The sequence below is a fragment of the Staurois parvus genome, unplaced genomic scaffold (genome assembly GCF_062004578.1).
Source record: "Staurois parvus isolate SC_StPar_1 unplaced genomic scaffold, SC_StPar_1.0 ptg000132l, whole genome shotgun sequence".
Lineage (NCBI taxonomy): Eukaryota > Metazoa > Chordata > Amphibia > Anura > Ranidae > Staurois > Staurois parvus.
This window is the reverse complement of record NW_028317928.1, coordinates 1,043,394-1,068,004: the sequence shown is the minus strand read 5'-3', so window position 1 is coordinate 1,068,004 and position 24,611 is coordinate 1,043,394. Positions and strand designations below refer to the sequence as shown.

Sequence of the window (24,611 nt, the reverse complement as noted above, 5' to 3'; positions counted from 1 at the left end):
TGGGACATTCACTCCATACAGCTGTTTCAACCGCTGTATGGAGGGAATGTCATAGAACTGTCAGAAATAGACTATTAATGACAGTTCTGGGACTGTCCTTCCATACAGCGGTTGAAACATTGTATCTATTTGTTTCCATAAATGGATCCATTTATGGAAACAATGGATCCATTTATGGAAACAAATACATACAATGTTTCAACCGCTGTATGGAAGGACAGTCCCAGAACTGTCATTAATAGTCTATTTCTGACAGTTCCATGACATTCCCTCCATACAGCGGTTGAAACAGCTGTATGGAGTGAATGTCCCAGAACTGTCAGAAATAGACTATTTCTGACAGTTCTGGGACAATCACTCCATACAGCTGTTTCAACCGCTGTATGGAGGGAATGTCATGGAACTGTCAGAAATAGACTATTAATGACAGTTCTGGGACTGTCCTTCCATACAGCGGTTGAAACATTGTATGTATTTGTTTCCATAAATGGATCCATTTATGGAAACAAATACATACAATGTTTCAACCGCTGTATGGAAGGACAGTCCCAGAACTGTCATAAATAGTCTATTTCTGACAGTTCTGGGACATTCACTCCATACAGCTGTTTCAACCGCTGTATGGAGGGAATGTCATAGAACTGTCAGAAATAGACTATTAATGACAGTTCTGGGACTGTCCTTCCATACAGCGGTTGAAACATTGTATCTATTTGTTTCCATAAATGGATCCATTTATGGAAACAAATACATACAATGTTTCAACCGCTGCATGGAAGGACAGTCCCAGAACTGTCATTAATAGTCTATTTCTGACAGTTCCATGACATTCCCTCCATACAGCGGTTGAAACAGCTGTATGGAGTGAATGTCCCAGAACTGTCAGAAATAGACAGAAACTGTCACAGAACTGTCCTTCTTCTCATCCTTCTCCTTCTTCTCATCCTTCTTCTCATCCTTCTTCTCATCCTTCTTCTCATCCTTCTCATCCTTCTCCTTCTTCTCATCCTTCTCCTTCTCCTTCTTCTCATCCTTCTCCTTCTCCTTCTCCTTCTTCTCATCCTTCTCCTTCTCCTTCTTCTCATCCTTCTCCTTCTCCTTCTTTTCATCCTTCTCCTTCTCCTTCTTCTCATCCTTCTCCTTCTCCTTCTTCTCATCCTTCTCCTTCTCCTTCTTCTCATCCTTCTCCTTCTCCTTCTTCTCATCCTTCTCCTTCTCCATCTTCTCATCCTTCTCCTTCTTCTCATCCTTCTCCTTCTCCTTCTTCTCATCCTTCTCCTTCTCCATCTTCTCATCCTTCTCCTTTTCCTTCTTCTCATCCTTCTCCTTCTGCTTCTCCTTCTCCTTCTCCTTCTTCTCATCCTTCTCCTTCTTCTCATCCTTCTCCTTCTTCTCATCCTTCTCCTTCTCCTTCTTCTCATCCTTCTCCTTCTTCTCATCCTTTTCCTTCTTCTCATCCTTCTCCTTCTTCTCATCCTTCTCCTTCTCCTCATCCTTCTCCTTCTTCTCATCCTTCTCCTTCTCCTTCTTCTCATCCTTCTCCTTCTCCTTCTTCTCATCCTTCTCCTTCTCCTTCTTCTCATCCTTCTCCTTCTCCATCTTCTCATCCTTCTCCTTCTCCTTCTTCTCATCCTTCTCCTTCTTCTCATCCTTCTCCTTCTCCTTCTTCTCATCCTTCTCCTTCTTCTCATCCTTCTCCTTCTCCTCATCCTTCTCCTTCTCCTTCTTCTCATCCTTCTCCTTCTCCTTCTTCTCATCCTTCTCCTTCTCCTTCTTCTCATCCTTCTCCTTCTTCTCATCCTTCTCCTTCTCCTTCTCCTTCTCTTTCCTCAACTCCAAGGGCATTTAAATTAAAGGTACAGTGTTCTGCACTAATTTAAAGGCTCTCTGAAGCCTAGAAACCCTTTTTATAAGTCATCTTCGTAGCGAAGAAATTCGCATCGAATCGAATTTCACACTGGAATTCGCCGAATCAGCCGAATCGAATTTTTGAGAAATTCGCTCATCTCTAGTTGTCACCTTCTCACCAAGCTGCTTGGTGATAGTTTGGTAGCCCAATCCAGTCTTGTGTAGGTCTACAATCTTGTCCCTGACATACTTGGACATCTTTTTGGTCTTTGCCATGGTGGAGAGTTTGGAATCTGATTGTTTGATTGCTCCTGTGGACAGGTGTCTTTTATACAGGTAACAAAATGAGAATAGCAGCACTCCCTTTAAGAGACTGCTTCTAATCTCAGCTTGTTATTTGTATGAAGGACACCTGGTAGCCAGAAATCCTGGTGAAGGATAGGGGATCAAATACTTAGTTCCCTCATGAACGTGCAAATCAGTCATCATTTGTTAGACATGCATTTCTGCTGAATGTTTTGTTGCTATTCTGTCTCTCAGTGTTACAGTACACTGAACATTCGATTTTTAGACCGATCATTTCTTTGTGAGTGGGCAAACATTCAAAATCAGCAGGGGATCAAATATGCATTTCCTTCACTGTATACGTGATTTTGCATCTCCGAGTTGGGGGCGCATGTGAGGCGTACGTGCACGCCCCATCTGCGCCGCTGAGATGACAATCACCGTGTCCTGGCTGGTGATTACTCACCAGCACCTGGTGATTGAGGAGCAATACCGACGGAGGGAGAAAACTGTAAGTAAACAATACAAATCTCTCCCCTGTCAGATCCTGCGCACTGCTATGCATGGCTTTGCATAGCAGAGCCATGTAAAGCAGTGTGCTTACAGTGAAGCACACACACAGCACACAGTAAAACAGCACACAGGTAACCCTTTGATCACCCCAGATGTTAACCCCTTCCTCCCCAGTGCCATTAGTACTGTGTCAGTGTTTTTTTATTAGCACTGATCACTGTATTGGTGTCAGTGACACCAGGTCAGTTCCCCCCCAGTGTCAAAATGCCCGTCGCAGTCTCGCTATAAGTCGCTGATTGTCGCCATTACTAGTCAAAATTAAATAAAAAAATCCCAGTATCTATACCGCCATTTGTAGATGCTATAACTTTCACGTAAACCAATTAATTTACACGTATTGGGATTTTTTTTTAGCAAAGACATGGAGCAAAATACATTTGGATGTAAATTTATGACGAAATTTGATTTTTTAATTTTTTTACTGGACATGTTTAATAGCAAAAATTAAAAAATATTGGTTTTTTTTCTCAAAATCATCGTTCTTTTTTTTTTTTTAATAGCGCAAAAAAAAAACCAGACAGGCAATCAAATACCATATTTGCGGGGAAAAAAGAACGTACATTTAATTTGGGTGCAGTGTTGCACGACCACGCAATTGTCAATTAAAGTAACTCAGCGCCATAACGCAAAAAATGGCCTGGTCAGGAAGGGGGGGGGGGGAATCCTCTGGAGGGTGAGGGGTTAAAGTAATTACAGATGTTTTGTGTTTTTTTATTATTGTTAAATAATATTATTATGGAATGATGTTGGATTTTGAAGATTGCGTATTGGGAAAATCATCGTAAAGGCTTTTGGTTATTTTATTTAGGGTACGAGTATTTACTCTAGCCACTTAGAAGTGCTCACGGGGTGTTTTCACGTTGTCACGTGTTTCACAGTTTTTTCACATATTGGCAATTCATTTGTATTTATATATGTTATGATCATTTGAATATTGAGAATACACTATCCAGTTTTTTATATATATTTTTTGGAGGTATATGGTGGAAATCGACCATACATTTTGGATTGATACATTGAAGAAAAAAAGAATTGAGAAGATTCACTGACACTAATGCAGGCCATAGATGGGTCGAAAATCGGCTGATTTTTTGGCCGAAAAAAAAAATCGGCCGATTTTCACACCGTTAGTGGGTTAATTGGTTGGCCGTTTTTCTGGATTTTGGCACATTTTCTTTATTGGTAAAGTTGGGAATAAATCGTCTGATTTTGCCGATCGGCCAATTTTCGTGGCAATGATGGGCAAATCGGCTGATCTTTTTACGGATAAAAAATCTGCGCATGAGCCGTGACCTGCAAGAAGAAGAAGAAGAGGAAAAGAAGAAGCAGAAGAAGAAGAAAAAGAAGAAGCAGAAGAAGAAGAAAAAGAAGAGAAAGAATAAGAAAAAGAAGAAATAGAAGAAGTAGAAGAAGAAGAAGAAAAAGAAGCAAAAAGAAGAAGTAGAAGAAAAATAAGAAAAGAAGAAATAGAAGAAGAAGTAGAAGAAGAAAAAGAAGAAAAAAGAAGAAGAAAAATAAGAAATAGAAGAAGAAGAAGAAAGAAGGAGAAGAAAAAAGAAGAAGAGGAAGAAAATAGAAGAAGAAAAAGAAGAAGAAGAATTCCAGTCCCCTATTATATTTGACATGAAAAAGTATTGCGGTTGCAACAATGTAGCTATTTGTATCCGTATAAAAACATCTGTATCGGAAATGGATACAAATAGATACAATGTTGCAACCACAATACTTTTTAAATATAGAGCTCTCTGCAGGGACAGAAGTAATTAAATGCCAGCCGTACGGGACAAAAATTGGCCGATTTTTTCTACCAATGGTTGTAATGTCGGCCTATTGAATGACCGATTTTTCATTTTTTAATTAAAAAAAGTCCGGTTTTCGACCCGTCTATGGCCTGCATTAGAGGGGTTATTATTCATGTGTGTAATTGTGCTGGACCGATAGAAGGGAGAATTGGTTCTGATGGATATGCAATGGAGTCTGTCTTCCTTCAAAGAGCTAATCCATGACACAAGTATGCTGTATGTGGACCTTTTTCTGGTCCTAGGTAGCTACCTCTCTGATCACAACAAAAGGGTCCCTCAGAAGACAACAAAGTCTTCTCCCATCTGTGAACTGGTGAGCCGCAATATATTACATTTTTGTTCTTGGGTTTAGATATACGCCTCATCCTACACGGTGTAAGTGTTTTAGCTCTGATGAAGGGAGTTTGTCTCCCGAAACGCATTAGCTTACCTTACTAAGGGTCTATCGTCACTTTGGACTGTTATTATGGACTCTTCTTGCCTGTTTTTATCCCCCTTTGGTTTGTGAGTATGCATTTTTATGCTTTATAATAAATTCTTGGTTTGCTACATTAATGCACGAAGAGAGTTTTTCGCTTTTTTTCACCAGTGTCAAGATTTCCCATTCTTTAACCACTTCCGGGCACTTTTATCCCCTTCCCGTCCAGGACAATTTTCAGCTTTCAGCGCTATCACACTTTGGATGACAATTGCGCAGTCATGCAACACTGTACCCATATGAATTTTTTAGCATTTTATTGAGACAGATAAAGCTGGTATTTATTCACCACTGGAATTTTTATTTTTTTTGCTATATAAATGAAATAGTCCAAAAATTTTGAAAAAAAGTGTTTTTCTTATAAAATTTTGCAAATAAATAATATTTCATCATAAATCTTGGCCAAAATTTATTCTGTTAACTTTTTAGTAAAAATAAAATAACCCAAATTAGTTTATAACCAAAAATTATAATCTTTCAATTTATTTTTAATTTAATTTTTTTAATATATTATTTATTTATTTTTTAACATACTGTCACCCTAGCAGTATAGTGTCACCATGGTGATACTGTACTAGTGGGGGTGATGAAGATTTTTTTTTTTTTACACTGATTGCTTTTATACCCATGAAGGCTGTAAAAGCAATCATTCTTGCAGCCATTGAGAACTACTGTGTGAGCTGTGATTAGTCACAGCTTGTCACATGGTACAAGGCTGTTATGAATAGCCCTGTACCATGTGATCTCTGTGATCATTCACAGATTTCACACGTAGTAAGCAATGATGTCAGAAGTGACATCTTGCTTACTACTCTGCATGTGATCACTGATTGGCCAATCAGTGATCAAATGACCGGGACCTTGTACAGAGGTCCCGTCCGACGATCGGTGTTTCACTGTGTCCAGAGGACACAATGGGCACCAGATCACGGTGCTGCACGCTCCCAGGGAGCGCACACAAGCAGGGGGCGGGGAGGCCATTTATAAACAGCCACCCGACCCTGCACTGCCACCGTCCGGCCGTTTATATACAACAGCAGGACGGGAGGTGGTTAACCTCCCTGACGGTATTCCCGAGTGTAGCTTGGGGTTAATTATCGGTGCTAAAAGTGGTAACCCCCCGAGCTACACTCGGGAATACCCTGCCGTGTTGGTTCGGGATCTCTTCTTCACTTACCTTATCCTGCGCTCCCGCAATGTCCCCCCTGCAGTGTCCCCTGCAATGTCCTCCGGCTGATGTCGGCATCTGTCTTCTGGGTTCCGTTCTCTGCGTCGTCGGGATGTACGGGGGACAGAACCGGCAGGAAAATTTAAATTTTTAAAAAGTGACATTCACTAAATACACTAAAATCACATAGTATTCCATTACTGTATCAAACCATTTCACATATATTTTGTCCCTAGTGCTTTGTCCTGTGCCCTGCCGGCATTTTTACTGTTCTTTCTGCCTGGAAACTGAGAAACGTCCATGGAGTCCAAAAAGCGTCCCTTTAGGTCAAAAGCGGTTTTAGACCAGCTAGAGAACAGTGATAGTAAATCAGAACCACTTGCAGAATTGAGTGATAATGATTCGTGGGGACATCAGACACTGAAAACGATTTTGCGACTTTGCTCAGCGATGTGCAAACTTGGAGCTCTATTTCAAATTTCAGTGTTTTTGGTTTGATTATATTATTGAATTAAATGTATTATTATATTATTATTTTTTATGATTATTTATTCAATTATAATTTATGATTTCGTGTTTCAAATTTTATCATACCTGGGATGTTTACTAGACTTGGACAGATTTCAGTGAGTTATTCCTAAAAATTACAGGCCTACAATAAAAAAACGACATATTTCCATGCAAAAAAAGTGCCGCTTTGAGCACAGAAATATTGACATAATCAGACCGCTAGGGAGGTTAATGCACAAAGAGAGTGCGCCCTGTTTTGCGGGAAATCTTGACACTGGTGAAAAAAATCACCAGTGTCAAGATTTCCCGATCTTTAAGGGCTGCACCTCTACGAATGACAGTTTCAGTTATCCTAGTCTGCCTGAACGCTGGTTTCATTTGTTCATTTGAAGCAAACTTCATACCTGTCCAGCTAAGCCCGTGCTGAAAGTATTGCCGATGAGTCCATCTTTTTGTTGCTGCAAAATATAATTCAGGAGACCAGACAGAGTTTTCCTCACTTGTGTGAGCGTTCCTGCAGGGACATTTTTCATGCCAAGTACACAAGTCAACCCCATGGACACCACGGCCGCTGTGTCTGTGAAAGCAGAGTTCTGGTTACGCCAATAGGAAAAACATTTGGCATTAGATAAATAAACACATTTTCACCTCTTTCCATCCAAGCTGACTACAGCCTCTTATTTCTGCTGTAGTGTTGTCATTTTCCCAGTTGGCACTGCAGAAATTAGCATTGTTTTTTATTTAAAATATGCCCGTCTAGGGCTCATGTACACTGCAGCTGATACACTAACGTTTAGGAGCTGTTCAGCGTTTTTTTTTATCAGAACTTTCCCTAATGGTTTCCTATGTGTCCATGTACACATCGTCGTTTACAGGCAGTTGAGTTTACAGTCGTTTTTTTGAACGCAGAAAACTTGCGTACAGCAGTTGATTTTATCAGCGTTTCAAACGCAAAACACTTGTAAAAGCGGCTAAATGCAGCAAATCACGTTTAGGCTGTCCAGAGCCTTTTTTTTCATCATGAAAAATGCATAAAAAACGTTTTCAAGGTGCTCAGATGGACAAAACACTGAACACAGGATGTTCCTATCAAGCTTGTCACACATTGTAATGACCATTCACACCTCAGACCTCTCCCACCTTTGGAAACAAAAGATATGTTAATGACAAATTCGCACCTCAGACCTCTCCCACCCTTGGAAACAAAAGATATGGTAATGATCATTTACACCTCAGACCTCTCCCACCCCTAGAAACAGAAAACATGTTAATGACCATTCACACCTCAGACCTCTCCCACCCTGGGAAACAAAAGATATGTTAATGACCATTCACACCTCAAATTCCTCATGAAGATCCCCTGCCAGGTGGCCTTAATGACTAATTCCACCAGACACCTTTCCCACCCTTGGAAACAAAATAAATGTTAATGAGCATTCACACCTCAAATTCCTCATGAAGATCCCCTGCCAGGTGGCCTTAATGACTAATTCCACCAGACACCTTTCCCACCCTTGGAAACAAAATAAATGTTAATGAGCAACTCACACCTAAGCTAATGTCAACACATCCTGCTGTCTCTGCTTCTACTCTCTGTATTTCTCTAAAACAGTCTGAAATAGTTAATAATTTACCACTTTTCAGTGCATTCTGGGCATTTGGGAGGTTCTCCTGTGCTTACCTTTAAAAAACATTATTAATAAATCACTCTACCCAAAATAACCCGTGTCAGCACACTTCACCCCTACCCTTAGAGGTGTACACCATATAAATAATATGCTTAGTGATAATAATAAATAATAAATAATATTCTAATTCCCCCAAAATTACAACCATAAAGTCCTGTATCCACAAATCCAAAAATTAAAGTCCCCTTCAAACAAAAATTATGTCCAAAAATATTGTCCAAAAATAGTGATAAATTCTTCAAAGTTTTGTGTGAACTTGATTTTACCTCAAAAAAACAGAAATGAAAACCACATAGTGCATTATCCTTAATATATAAATATCATATAACTCATCCAGTGATAATTCACCAAAGTGAAAAACGTGTAAACAGCAAAGGTGTGCCAATACACTATTTATAGTGAAAAACTGTGTAGGTGAATCACTCTTTATAGTGCTTATGCCACACACCTAAATCACTAATTTTACATCTAATAAAACTGGAAGGACATACAACATGAAGAATTTTATCACTTGCACTACCCCCTTTGTAACATATTTACTGGAATGCCCGTGTAAGTTACAGTATGTGGGGAGGACCTCAAGACCCTTACAAAAAAGACTAAGTGAACATGTTACAAATATTTTAAAAGGGAAAAAAGACCATTGTCTATCGAGGCATTTCAGAGACCATCATAACTGTGACCCTAGTGGCTTAAAATTCTGCGGAATCGATAGAATAGAGGCGCACTGGAGGGGGGGTGATAAAATCAAAACCATATCCAAGAATGAAACCTACTGGATTTATGAATTGAGAACGATGAAACCGGGAGGTTTAAATGTAGATTTAGATTTAAATTGCTTTGTTTCCAATTTTTAACCTAAAAGGTGTAGTTTTATGCTGCAAACATACGTTTATCATAATACAAAAGATGGATATGTGCAGAATATTATGGGTTGAGCCATTGAGGATGGATATAGGAGAAAGTTTTAGAAAATAATATAAATGTTTATTTTAGAATATGGCTAATTTAAATATATTTTAAATAATTTTATGTATTTATGACAAACTTTTCTTACTATATGATTGGGGATGTTATATCCTGAGTCGTATATACAATAATGATATAGTATAATTATATAGGTAAGATAAATAATATCAATAGATTATTGTGGACCCTATATGAGGGTATTAAGATAGTATGTCAAGGGATTATTTAATAGTTTTTACTTATTTTAAAGAATATATACTGAATAGGAGAGGGCAATATATGAGAAACATACTGAGTGTGGCTCTCAATTTTAGAGTATTGATGTTCAATTTATAATATAAAGGGTTGGTGTTTTATTTATATGTGTATATAAATTATATGAAATATGTTGGGGTTAGCTCGATACATATTTATCTCTGGAGTATATAAATAGATGGATTTAATAATTTTAATTTTAATTATATCCAAGATAATTTGGCTACCTTTATTGATATGCTAGTGCTATAAGTAGTAATTGCACATTATTTACATATTATGTAGGTATTTTATTGTTTATGATTATATTGGAGGGTTGTAGCTTATTTAATTTTATATTCATGATGGGCGGAGATCCGCGGCTTTTTTGATCAATGCTGTTCCTGAAGACGGATTCTGTGCCGGCAATATTTGCTATCCATGTTAGTATAGGATGTAGCTTTAAGTCTCCGTCAATGGCAGAGCGGTGCCCTTTCAAGGAATGGAGATTGCGGCTTCACCATGATGAGAGGAGGAGTATAAAGAAGCGTCCGTGTCTGATAACCACACCCTTTATGATTACGTCCAATGACGAAACGCGTCAGAGGGAGGTGACGTCAGACGCAAACGAGAAACCGGAAGTGGAGCGGCGGCCATTGTAGAGAGTGGAAGTAAGACTGTGAATAGCGGTTTGGACTCTCCTGGACGTACGGCATGCAGGTTTTGCATACTTTTAAACATGTGATGAGAAAGATTTGATATTGTAAGCAGCACCAATAAAATTTGTGATTCGAATGTGTGGCGGTATTACACTATATACTTCTTTATGTGTGTATATATATATCGTTATCGGGATGGCGGTTGTGATGAAAATGATCTGAGGAAATAGTGTGGATCGATCCACATTGAATTATGAGGAGGTGAAAGTGAGGATACTGGCAGAATATTATTCGTTTACTCGTCCCATCATACAACCTACTTGGGGATGTTTATCTAAAGCCTTTAATGATAAACACATTGGTAAGGGTATTCACTCCTTACTGCAGTAGATGTGATTTAGGTGTGTGGCATAAGCACTATAAAGAGTGATTCACCTACACAGTTTTTCACTATAAATAGTGTATTGGCACACCTTTGCTGTTTACACGTTTTTCACTTTGGTGAATTATCACTGGATGAGTTATATGATATTTATATATTAAGGATAATGCACTATGTGGTTTTCATTTCTGTTTTTTTGAGGTAAAATCAAGTTCACACAAAACTTTGAAGAATTTATCACTATTTTTGGACAATATTTTTGGACATAATTTTTGTTTGAAGGGGACTTTAATTTTTGGATTTGTGGATACAGGACTTTATGGTTGTAATTTTGGGGGAATTAGAATATTATTTATTATTTATTATTATCACTAAGCATATTATTTATACCTTTAAAAAACGCTTCTAAACGCAAATAACCGCGCATTAACACGGTATGCAAACGCGGCTAAACAGACTTTTTTTAACCTAAGTTTTCCAGCAGTCAGTTTCCATTGTTCAGAAGTGTCCCGTGTACATGGGTATTTACCCTCTGAAAATTCCTTAAAGTGGGGTTCCACCCAAAAGTGGAGCTGTTCCCCCACCCTGCCACATTTGGCAACTTTTGGGGGGGAGCGGGTACCTGGTTTTGATAGCTACCCACTCCCACTTCTGGTCAGATGTTCAGCAACCCCTGCCGCCCTCTTTTTTTAACATTTAAAAAAGTCATTTTAACATATATTTTTACATATATTTGTAAATGCATTCCAAAACTGTAGATCTGGATTTTTAAAGACATACAGCATATTTGAAAATGTATTTTTAAAGATATTTTGCAAATATTTTGTAATAAAAAAACATTTCAACATACAGTGTATATATACCCTGTTTCCCCTAAAATAAGACCTACCTCGAAAATAAGACCTAGTTGTGATCAGGGCTTTTTTTCAGCCGAAACATGGCGTAACGCCATTCCCCCACCTCCTGCACTGGTCCTGAGCACACCTATATCTACTGTCTCTTATAAACACAGAAGCGTGGCTGAAGCGAGAGCACCATCCACTCCCACAGAACCTCCCTACCTCTGTGCTCACCATCCGCTCCCGCAGAACCTCTCTACCTCTGTGCTCACCATCCGCTCCCGCAGAACCTCCCAACCTCTGTACTCACCATCCGCTCCCGCAGAACCTTCCTACCTCTGTACTCACCATCCACTCCCACAGAACCTCCCTACCTCTGTGCTCACCATCCGCTCCCGCAGAACCTCTCTACCTCTGTGCTCACCATCCGCTCCCGCAGAACCTCCCAACCTCTGTACTCACCATCCGCTCCAGCAGAACCCCCCTAGCTCTGTACTCACCATCCGTTCCCGCAGAACCCCCCTACCTCTGTACTCACCATCCGCTTCCGCAGAACCTCCCTACCTCTGTACTCACCATCCGTTCCCGCAGAACCCCCCTACCTCTGTACTCACCATCCGTTCCCGCAGAACCCCCCTACCTCTGTACTCACCATCCGCTCCCGCAGAACCTCCCTACCTCTGTACTCACCATCCGTTCCCGCAGAACCCCCCTACCTCTGTACTCACCATCCGCTCCCGCAGAACCCCCCTACCTCTGTACTCACCATCCGCTCCCACAGAACCTCCCTACCTCTGTACTCACCATCCGCTCCCGCAGAACCCCCCTACCTCTGTACTCACCATTCGCTCCCGCAGAACCCCCCAACCTCTGTACTCGCCATCCGTTCCCGCAGAACCCCCCTACCTCTGTACTCACCATCCGCTCCCGCAGAACCCCCCTACCTCTGTACTCACCATCCGCTCCCGCAGAACCTCCCTACCTCTGTACTCACCATCCGCTCCCGCAGAACCTCCCTACCTCTGTACTCACCATCCGCTCCCGCAGAACCTTCCTACCTCTGTACTCACCATCCGCTCCTGCAGAACCTCCTACCCCTGTACTCACCATCTGCTCCTGCAGAACCTCCTACCTCTGTACTCACCATCTGCTCCCGCAGAACCTCCCTACCTCTGAACTCGACATTTGCGACCACAGAATCTCCCTACCTCTGTATTCACCATCCGCTCTCACAGAACCCCCCTACCTCTGTACTCACCATCCGCTCTCACAGAACCCCCCCTACCTCTGTACTCACCATCCGCTCCCACAGAACCTCCCTACCTCTGTACTCACCGTGGGACAGGGAAGGAACAGATCTCTGCGGGTGCAGTGTGTTTAGGGGTGGGGCATCTCCTCCTGCAGCTTAATGCATGGAAGCCTATGCCCCAGGGGTGATCACCGGCCAGTGGGGAAGAGGCAGAGCGGTGAGTAAGTGCGCTTGGTGCACTGTGTGAGAAGATAGGACCCGAAACGGGAGTTACTATAGAGAGGGGCCAGCTGCTGACAGCTGTGTTTTGCAAAGCTAGCTAACCATATGAGGGCAGTGGGGGGGGGTGCAAAGTTGAGCTGCAGGCAGGTGTTCCAGAGGTAAATTGGCAGGTGAGTTGCAGACAAGGTGCATAGGTGAGCTGCGGCTGGGGGGGTGCAGAGGTGATCTGAGTTGCAACCCACCTTTGCACCCCCCAGCCACAGCTCAGCACCCCCTGGTCACAGCTCACCTTTGCACCCCCTGGCCACAGCTCACCTCTGCACCCTCTGGCCACAGCTCACCTCTGCACCCCCTGGCCACAGCTCACCTCTGCACCCTCTGGCCACAGCTCACCTCTGCACCCCTTGGCCACAGCTCACCTCTGCACCCTCTGGCCACAGCTCACCTCTGCACCCTCTGGCCACAGCTCACCTCTGCACCCTCTGGCCACAGCTCACCTCTGCACCCTCTGGCCACAGCTCACCTCTGCACCCTCTGGCCACAGCTCACCTCTGCACCCTCTGGCCACAGCTCACCTCTGCACCCTCTGGCCACAGCTCACCTCTGCACCCTCTGGCCACAGCTCACCTCTGCACCCCTTGGCTACAGCTCACCTCTGCACCTTCCGGCCACAGCTCACCTCTGCACCCTCTGGCCACAGCTCACCTCTGCACCCTCTGGCCACAGCTCACCTCTGCACCCTCTGGCCACAGCTCACCTCTGCACCCTCTGGCCACAGCTCACCTCTGCATCCCATGTCTGCAACTCACCCCTGCACCCTGTCTGTGGCTCATATCTGCACCCTCTCTGAAACTCACCTGTCAAGTCACTCCTGCAACACCTGACTGCAGCTAACAACTGTCATCAACCGGCCCTCTCCATAGTAACCCTCATCCACAACTGCCTGCAGCTCACCTCTGCACCCCTGTCCACACCTGGACATTTAAAAAATAAGACCTACCCCAAAAATAAGACCTATTGTGTTTTTTGAGCCAAAAAAAATATAAGACAGTGACTTATTTTCGGGGAAACACGGTGTATATATATATATATATATATATATATATATGTGTGTGTATATATATATATATATATATATATATATATATATATATATATGTATTTATTTATTGAAATGTATTGAATACGGCCAAAATTGTAGCATTTCAAATATATGTCAATTAATTCGGGAAGAATATTTTTAAAATATATTTCAAATATATTTTTCTTCCATGTGGGACACTAGTGTATCAGAGACTACAATCTCAGCAAGAGCTTGGTGCTTTCAGCAGGAGTTTGTGATTTTGAACAGGAGCCTTGGCCTTTTATTGGCATATTTGATAGAATTTTGTGGAAACACATTGATATTAGCTGAACATTATTTTCCGCGGGTGTACGATATTAATGACATTACAGAAATCTGGCCATAGGTCCAGTTCATATACTCACCTACAGTACCGCACACTTCTGGCGTGGTGTGATTGGCCACAATGTTTGCTGCTGAAATAGCATAGGGGCTGGACATGACGCAGAGACCGATAATATCCAGGCCTACTTGGAACCAGGTGGTTATTACAGATGCGTTTGGTGACGACCCATTCTCTGGAATAACAATCAGCGATTAATAATACACTCCATCGAACTCCTAATCAATCCCACATTTTCTCAAAGAAATAAAAGCTTGACATCAAATTTCCTATAGATCACATCCTTAAAAGAGGGGGCAAAATATGAAAAATCTTCAAGATCATTTCTAGTATTTTTCTCAGCAGTGTGAAAAGAGGATCTTTCTAGTTGCGACAGCAAAAATAAATCATGCACTTTTCCCAACTAGAGTCCCGCTTTATACATGATATTTTTTAAATGATACTAAAGCCATCACCAGGGGCAGACTGACCATTTGGGAACTTGGGCACTGCCCGAGGGCCCGGGGTAAGTAGGGGGCCCCATGAGATGCCGCTGGTACCTTTCATAGGCTTTTTTGGGTGTGGTTTGAGTGTGGGTGAGGACACAGGGGACCCATTATCCCCTATTGCCCAGGGGCCCCATGAGTTGTCAGTCCGCCCCTGGCCATCACTATTTATAGAACCAAGTACAGCAACACAAACCTCAATTTTGGGTGTCGTATATTAGACCTTATGCAGGCCATAGACGGTTCGTTTAACGGCCAATTTTTCATCCGAAAAATTGTTTGTCCTGTAATCCGATGTTGCCACCAATGATTTCGAAAATCGTCCGTTTTTCACGAATTGTCCAGCATGACTGATAAACAAAATGAGGAGGAACCGTGAAAATCGGCTGATGCCATTGCCCCACTAACGGTGCGAAAAATCGGTCGATAAACGAACCGTCTATGGCCTGCATTTGTACCCTTCCACTGTTCCCCAATGTCTAGCTCTCAGTTTTAGGCACGACAGTCCACCAAAAAGGTGTGGAGTTGTTCTTTAACCTCTCGCATACCGGGCACTTCTACCCCCTTCCTGCCCAGGCCAATTTCCAGCTTTCGGCGCTGTCACAGTTTGAATGACAATTGCGCGGTCATGCAACTCTGTACCTATATGAAATTTTTAGCATTTTTTTGAGACAGACAGAGCTTTCTTTTGGTGGTATTTAATCACCTCTGGGCTTTTTATTTTTTGCTGCACAAACCAAAAACAGCTGAAAATTATGAAAAAAAAGGTTTTTTCTTAGCTTTTGTTATAAAATTTTGTAAATAAGTGATTTTTCTCCTTCACTGATGTGCGCTAATGAGGCGGCTGCAGTGATGGGGAGGCACTGACAGGCATCACTGATGGGCACTGATAGACAGCACTGATAGGTGGCAGTGATAGGTGGCACTGACTGGCACTGATAGGTGGCACTGACTGGCACTGATAGGAGGCACTGACTGGCACTGATAGGAGGCACTGATAGGCAGCACTGACTGGCACTGTTAGGTGGCACTGACTGGCACTGTTAGGTTGCACCGATAGGCAGCACTGTCTGGCACTGTTAGGTGGCACTGACTGGCACTGTTAGGTGGCACTGATAGGCAGCACTGACTGGCACTGTTAGGTGGCACTGACTGGCACTGTTAGGTGGCACTGATAGGCAGCACTGACTGGCACTGTTAGGCAGCACTGATAGGCAGCACTGATGGGCACTGATAGGCTGCACTGACTGGCACTGATAGGCAGCACTGACTGGCACTGATAGGCAGCACTGAAAGGCAGCTCAGATGGGCACTGATATGTGGCATTGATGTGCACTGGTAGGCACTGATATATGGCATTGTTGAGGCACTGATGAACACTGGCAGGTGGCATTGATGAGCACTGACATCTGGCATTGTGCACTGACAGGTGGCACTGATGGGGCTACACTGATCATCAGGGCACACTGATCATCAGTGCCCTGATGATCAGTGTAGATGTCCCCTCCGAGGAATGCCGATTACCGGCTCTCCTCTCCTCTCCTCTGTCAGCGTGACAGCTCGCGAGGAGAGAAATGCCGATAACCAGCATTTCCCTATTTACATGCGATCGGCTGTGATTGGACACAGCTGATCACATGACCGAGCCGACACCACACGCGCGGTTAGAGTGGGAGGACGTCATATGACGTCCTCCCAGAATGAGAGAACCGCCTTGCGCCCATCATTACCTTGTATGGCAGGTGGGAGGCGGTTAAAGTAGTACAGTGCTGGATAGAAAAAATGTCCTGGTCATGAAGGGGGTAACACCTTCTGGAGGTCAAGTGGTTATTGACCAGTGGTAAATAGAGGAAAATATGAAAAAGGCTCTAAAGCTCCAGCTACTGGCTTGACAGAAGACTAATAATATTCATATGCAGTATTTTATATTTACCTGACAAACAAACAATTCTATTTTTTCTGACCATGACTAATAAAGTATATAAAAAAAAATGAGCTATGCATTCTTTATTTAACAATATTAAGCTTTCTTTATAGCTAGAGCATGTTTTTTTTAACTTACTGAAAGCATGCAGCTCTTCACGACTCTTTTTCTCCAGAAGCTGGACAAGGTCAATGCTTCCTTTTTGGACAGAGATGTTTCTGGGATCAATACACGAAGAGCGAAGAGCCAGAACATATTGGGCCACTTTTCCTGAGGAGAAGGACGTATCTACACAGAGAAAGAGAGGAAGCCCAAATGGATCACCCAGAAGGCAATTAACCAAAGGATGGACAGCTGGCCATATGACCAGAAGAATACAAGGGATGAGCTCCACTCTCCACCTATACCAGTCACCATTTGCCCCAGATGGGTAAGGAGGACAAAAAACAAATTCTGTTAGTTTTAGGAAGTTAGGAAATTTTAGGAAGTTTTTCACTGGGAAGATTCACCCTATTTGTCCTAGTGACCATTGTCACTTGGGCTGTAAGAGATGGTAGCATTTTACAGTTATCATCAGAACAGGAAGTGAAGGAAAGTCTTTCAATAGGAACATTTGTTGCAGTGAGGGGATTTATTTTTCACCAAAGAAAGAGTCTGTGACATACCCAGCTGGGACAGGAGCTTTTGGAGGGGAGTAGAGGCTAGCCTTCTATCTATTGATTATGACCCATGGAGGAGACCGGGGATTTTGTCTGCATCTCCCGGCCAGAACATGGAAAAGAGCTCAGTCCAGCCCCTGATCCCATGGAGAGAGCAGATCATTCTCTAATGATGAACATCATAATGAATGCTGAGAGCGAGGCTTGGATTAGTTCTCTGAATAAAGACAATAAAGCTTTCCTTCTGGAGTGGATGGAAAGGTGTAATATTAATCTTGGACAAGTTAATGGTCAGAGGAAATATGGTGGGCCTCTGAAGACTGGGTTGGTGAAGCTCCTCCACTTGGGAAAGAAATATTTATCAACCATCTCCATCAAGAAATCTATGAAGATTAAATAATTCCACTTTTTTCGGACTGCTGGAGGAAATATGGTGGCCCTCTGAAGGCTGTTTTGGTGAAGCTCCTCCACTTGGGACAGAAATATTTATCAACCATCTCCATCAAGAAATCTATGAAGATTAAATAATTCCACGTTATTCGGACTGCTGGAGGAAATATGGTGGCCCTCTGAAGGCTGGGTTGGTGAACCTCCTCCACTTGGGACAGAAATATTTATCAACCATCTCCATCAAGAAATCTATGAAGACTAAATAATTCCACTTTTTTCGGACTGCTGGAGGAAATATGGTGGCCCTCTGAAGGCTGGGTTGGAGAAGCTCCTCCAATCGGGACAGAAATATTTATCAACCATCTCCATCAAGAAATCTATGAAGATTAAATAATTCCACTTTTTTCAGACTGCTGGAGGAAATATGGTGGCCTTCTGAAGACTGGGTTGATGAAGCTCCTCCACTTGGGACAGAAATATTTATCAACCATCTCCATCAAGAAATCTATGAATATTAAATAATTCCACTTTTTTCTAATGAGGTTCCTCTTAGCTGCTAGCTGTTCATTAGATGTACTGTTAGATGTACTGATGATATTACCATTTAAAGTTTGCCTTGTCATGTTTTTACTGGTGATCTTACCTATGCTAAAACTCCTGAGGGGGAAATGTCCTACTGGGAGTATAAAGTATGTGTCTGGGTTTTAATAAACAGTTGTGCCATTGGTTTTACCTCAACATCTTGTCTGCGTACGATGCTTGAGGTAAGGGGCTGGTATTAGCTACCATTAGCTACCCAATGGAAGGGTTTGGTGGGCAGGAGGAACTGTTTGGTGGAGGCACCCAGTCCGGTGGACCAAGCTGTCCATCACACTGGCCATAGCTGGTGCTAATTTCTATCCTGCAACCATAAATTGCAGGAAAGAAATTTGCTTGATTACCCCATCAACAGTTTCCCCCGCTGGCAGAACACAGTGATTATTACTAGCAGCTATAACAGCCATATGTAAAATCCAGTAGGCTGGTTGTACCAAAGTTGATTGATCGATCAATGTGGGTACATTCAGCCTGCCCATAGATGGTTTGAATCTTGAACCATCTGAGATTTGAACCATCTGTGGCCGCCTTAAGGGGAAATCTTCCATTGTTCCGGCGATGTGAATCTAATCTAACATATTTTGTCCTCAAAGAAAACAGAAAGTGAAGAGAGATCTCCCCAAATCTGGCCATACATTGTACAATTTCATGTTCAATTTCCTTTAGATTTACCTTCAACTATGTAGTGCAAGGGCCTGCTTGATTGTATACAAATTGAAAGTGTTTAGGTTTGACCTCATAATATGATTTTGCTAAATATAAAGGAAAATTGTATAATGTATGGCCATCCCAATAGGACACAGGCAGACACGGGGTAACAGGTGTTTTAGCCATTCTAAAGCTGAACAAAAAATATTTTGGCCTTGTATATTGTGACGGAAGTCACTTTGAGTGGGGGGCCCATGGAACCCGGCTCACTTTGGAGAGGTGGGGAAACCCCTGTCTCAGCTCCCCATATCCCTCTTATGTGTAAGTCACCCTGTGCCTGTTAGGGGTACAGGGTGATCTGTCCTAATATTGGAGTGGGGGGTTGTTGATTGTTTAATGCCATATGGTTGTATCCCATTGCTCTATTATTTGTCTGCTTGGGAGCAAACTATTATGGGATGTATGTGTTTATGTGTATTAGCTTAGTGGGGGGGGGTGTTTCCAGCAACCCTCCCTCCTGATGGGACTGTCTGCTGGTGTGAAGTTTGAATATCTGTGTGTCTCTTGTTACTAAATATAGATTGCCCCGCCCTGTGACATTATGCAGGGAGGGGGGATTGCCCCCTGAGTGTATAAAAAGCCAGTTCGAGTTTCAAATAAAGAGTTCCATGTTCAGACTGACTGGTGTGTCTAGTCTTGTATGGTCAGCTGTGGTGTCTGTGGTCAGTGTTCAGACGGGGAAGCGGTATTATCATGGAAGTACCCAAGCGCAGACTGGGTCGGTCCCATTACACATATACTTTAAGTAAGAAGGGGCCAAGCTGTGATGGGAAAAGAATATGATGCAACAAGCTTGGAATATAGAAACTAAGAAACAGCCCCTTACAATTAAGAGGTACAGAAGGTCTTAGAGGCAGGACATTGAGGGGACGGAGACAAGACCAGTCACTCTGCACAAGGAGAGAGTGCAGCAGTGACTGGTCTTAATTACAGGAAGCTTCTGCACAGGAAAAGTTTACTGGATTACTGAAAAGAAATGGAAGAAAGATTTAGTAAGGATACACATTACAGTTGTAACTAAGCCTGCTTTTGTGACTTAAGGCTCCCCTCCGGTGGGAACCCATAAAGTTCAAAGTATAATACATACAACAAGAGAGCCAAACCAAATTGCGAAGGGGTCCAAATTACTTTAATTATACATCATAAAAACAGCAAACTCGTTTTGAAGGCTCACAAAACACCCTCTTCATCAAGGCTCATCAAACTTACCAAACGCCTGGATGGACAGAGTAAAATGGATAATCAGACTCAATAAAATTGATAACCAGATAGATCTATGGTATGCTGGTAAATGATGAGAACAGCATATAATAGTAAAGGTTGAGACAGTGCCTACACTGGCATATGCTGCGCATTTGGTCTCATCATTGAGTCTCATCAATCCATCTAAGCCTTGTTAAGTACATTGAGCCCTGATGAAGAGGGTGTTTCATAAACCCCCAAAAATGGAAATTGAAGTGCCACACCACTGCTAAGTGGTCCAAATACAACTTTATACCAATAAAAGTCAGGACAATCCAAAAACTATCCAATGCATTTAGGGGGTCTAAAGAATTCCCACTTCATCAGGACTAGGAAAAACATAAAGACATCTCTATATTAATCTGATATCAATGTAATATCCCCCTCCTCAGGGTCATGTTTAAACCAAATAACCAATGGCCTATAGTACTGGAAGTATAAAAATTAATGTTAGGATAAGTATGCATAAATAATCAATATCCAATAACCTCAAACAAATGTGAGAATATGGATAATAGGCCATACCATTTCTATTCATTAATTGGATTTAAAAAAAACAGTAAAAAATAATAATAATCATTATAATAATACATTCTGATTAAAATATGGACCTAAGAAGACTAAAAATATAAAACATTTGTAAAATATATCCAAAAACTGATATATATTTATGCTCATTATACACATCAGTTTTTGGAAATATTTTATTTATATTTATTTATTTGTTCTTATTATGTCCATATTTTAATTAGAATGTATTTTTTAAATTATTATTTTTATTCCCATTATTCCTATTTCATAAAAAAATGCAGGCATTCCCACTATGAGATTATTTTACATTTTTATGAATAGGGTTAATGAGAATTAAAGTGTGTAAAATATATCCAAAAACAGATATACATCTATGCTCGAATTATACACATATCAGTTTTTGGATATAGTTTATATTTATATATTTGTTCTCAATAGGTCCATATTTTTATCAGAATATACTATTTTAATTATCATTATCTTCTTATTATTCCCATTTCAAATGCAGGCACTCCCACTATGAGATTTTATTTTGTTTTTAAGAATAAGGTTCATTTTTCTATAAAACAGCCATGACATTAACAGCATTGATTGTTTAAGGCGAGCGTTCATGGTTATGCACTGAACAGACCCTCAACCCCGGCTTTACTTAGAGGGAACAATCACAATAATAAAAAAAATCTATTGTAGATGATTGATTTTTCCTACAAATAGTTAGGTCAGGAGGTGTCTACATAGAGTGCACCCTCTCTCCATCCAACTAAAATTGGACCTTCATCTAATATCTGTTAATATTAACAATCACTGTATAGCTGGATCTCTTAGCTCTTAAGCCCTAACAGGGTTAATGCAGAATACATTTCTAGACAATTGCATGGCTGTGTTTGATACACAGGTGGACTGACCATTTGGAAACTTGGGCACTGCCCGAGGGCCCGGGGTCAGTAAGGGGCCCCATGAGATGCCCCTGGTACCTTTTTCATAGGCTTTTTTGAGTTTGGGCAAGGACACAGGGGCCCCATGATCCCCTATTTCCCGGGGGCCCCATGAGTTGTCAGTCCGCCCCTGCTCATACAAACACCTCTTACGTGATACAGCACAGTCCAATGTATTTGCTTTTTGCAAAAGATTATTACATTAAAGATTTTACTAAGTTTTAATTTTTGGAGGGAGTAAGGGGTGTACCTCTCAATTGCCGATAGCCATCATTGGAAAAGGTGTACCCCTCATCTATTCCAGCAACAAAAAGTAGGAGTTGCCCTCACTATTGGGATACTAATTGAAGAGAGATTTACCCAAAAAGGACACAGCAATAAAAATTTGGAACTTGCATTTACCATAAATTCAGATATGAGCCAATGTTAGGCAAGGGGATGAACATTGACAATATTACGCATTAACCATTTTATCCCTTCCTCTAGCCCCCTGTGGACAATAGTGACTAAATTCAGCAAGAGAACTGGAGGGAAAGGGAAGGAAACAAACCAGAAAGATTTTGACCAAAAGACATATTGGTACTATAAAAGATGGATAGCTAAAGGAAAGAAGGACAAAAGTGACTTACTTTTTGACACTCTATCCACAGCATCCTTTTTCAACTGTTCAATTAGGATGTCTTGGGCTGTAGGGTCCTTGACCTGTCCCAGGTTTAGTGCCAATAGAACAGTGGGATCAGGAGGAGTGACACACGGCCCCACGCTACGAGCCATCTTGATGGCCAGGCTGGTGACATAAGACTTTTCTGTGTCTGGAACAGCTGCAAAAAGAGATAAGGATCCATTCCATTTTTTTAAAATCCGACTTGAAGCCACAGAATGTCATTTTTCATCTTCTGATACTTATTATACTCACAGCAGGTGTCAAAAGTTTTGCAGAAACAGGTAATGCTGAGCAGTACGAGGGATAATCCAAGCCTGTTCTCCATGTTGACAAAGCCTTACAAAGGACAAGTTCTGTCTTATATATAGGTTATTGTCTTTGGCTTTAATCCAGGAATCAAAGAGAAAATCTACCTCCCAGTTTACGAATTCCACCTTCCCATAGCAAGACGCAGCTAGCTGGTTGTAATGTACATCAGAGTACGGAAGGATTACGCAGTGCAAGGCACGATTAAGCTCCGTCACCAGGGAGTACTGATTGCAAAATACCCACACCAAAATTGCTGAGAAAATAAGTCACCTTTAAAGCAGAACTCCAGGCGATCCTTTTAACACTTGGTTCAAATGCCTATGATTTTCATAGGAAGATGTTGAGAAAAGGGTTCAATTGTTTCTATAGGCACCATTTTTTTGTATGTGCAACAACAAAAAACTGTAATAGATGTGCGATGAAATGTAAGTCATACAAAACAACATAAATAAAACTGAATATTACTGCCACTTCCAATCTATCTATCCATTCGGTCGTATCCGACCCTTGGCGATTGCATGGACCGTCACCAGGGGTGGACTGACAATTCATGGGGCCCCCAGGCAATAGGGGATCATGGGGCCCCTGTGTCCCTGCCTACACTCAAAGCACACCCAAAAAAGCCTATAAAAAAGGTAACAGGAGCATTTCATGGGTCCCCCTACTGACCTCGGGCCCTCGGGTAGTGCCCGAGTGCTTGAATGGTCAGTCTGCCCCTGACCGTCACTCGTAAGCGACTTTTTCCATGAATTCTCTTAGCAATTATTTTACAGGGTAGGTTGCCAGGTCTTTTCCCAACCCCTACCATGCAGGAGATCCCACATGGCCAGGGATGAGCCACTTCCAATAAATCAATATAAACATAAAAGAGCAATATAAAGGTGAAAAATCAGTGTAAGTGAAAATAAAAGTTCAAAAAAGTCCTTATCCACCACACAAATCTTCAAATTCTTCAAAAACAATCACCACGTGTAAAAATATAATGTCCCCCCTTTTCGGGTATGCACTCACCAGATGGCCATGCCCCCCATTCCCATGGTTGGCTACAAATCGCTCAAAGGATAATTGAATGGGGAGCTGGGTGTGTTGGTTTATGAATGTTGGCCAATTTGAGCAATATCACAGTCGTTGTATTTGAGGGGACATCAGTGAGGGGGATAGCTGATGGCTCAGTGTGATTGCCGAGATATCGGCCCCCATTTCCTTCAACATGGAATGACACCGTTTACAAGAGGAATACCAAGGGATGTATTTGTCCCATGTTTTTAATTGCCTGTATCATCTGATTAAGAACTTAAAATACTTTTTTTTTTTTTTGGTTTGAGTCAAAATATTAGTTCTTATCAACAAATGGATCTAGCTTTTTGCCAATTATTTCATGAAATGGCTTAGTTACAGCAACTGAAGTGTACGAACTTTAAAAACAAAAAATTGATTCTTTTGGCGTTCCGTAATCTTATGGTCCTCAAAGGGTTAAGAAGAAGGAGGTTGTTTGTATACCATCATAAGTGCCTCTGTATTAGACATCCACCAATCTGTGAAGTGCTGTCTGTTTATTTTGGAGAATGGCGGACGTGGTGATTGGAGGAGATGACTAACATCGATAATTATTGATCTTCTTCCCATTGGAAATTATTCTTTGAGCGATTTTCAATTACACTGATTTATCACCTTTATATTGCTCTACTGAATCACTTTGAGTTCTCTTCTACTGACATTTTTTTGTAGCTTTGGGTCAAAACCCCGTGTTAATTTGGAATTGTCACCAGAACAGTAATAGAGGAGAAATTTTCCA

The 24,611-nt window shown here is 41.7% G+C and overlaps 1 protein-coding gene across 1 annotated transcript in view; it reads right to left on the bottom strand.

Annotated features, from left to right (window-relative positions):
• LOC149466120 (cobalamin binding intrinsic factor-like) overlaps nucleotides 1-22,964 on the bottom strand; it is a 60,370-nt gene extending 37,406 nt beyond the window's left edge. Inside the window, exons 1-5 of the mRNA XM_089672858.1 lie at nucleotides 22,760-22,964; nucleotides 22,473-22,664; nucleotides 16,920-17,069; nucleotides 14,395-14,547; nucleotides 7,069-7,241 (exon numbers count right to left, since the gene is read on the bottom strand). Of these exons, the coding sequence (XP_089528984.1) occupies nucleotides 7,069-7,241; nucleotides 14,395-14,547; nucleotides 16,920-17,069; nucleotides 22,473-22,664; nucleotides 22,760-22,832 (741 nt within the window). The 5' untranslated portion in view covers nucleotides 22,833-22,964. The remainder of the gene's footprint in view (nucleotides 1-7,068; nucleotides 7,242-14,394; nucleotides 14,548-16,919; nucleotides 17,070-22,472; nucleotides 22,665-22,759) is intronic.
• Nucleotides 22,965-24,611: the final 1,647 nt, after the last annotated feature.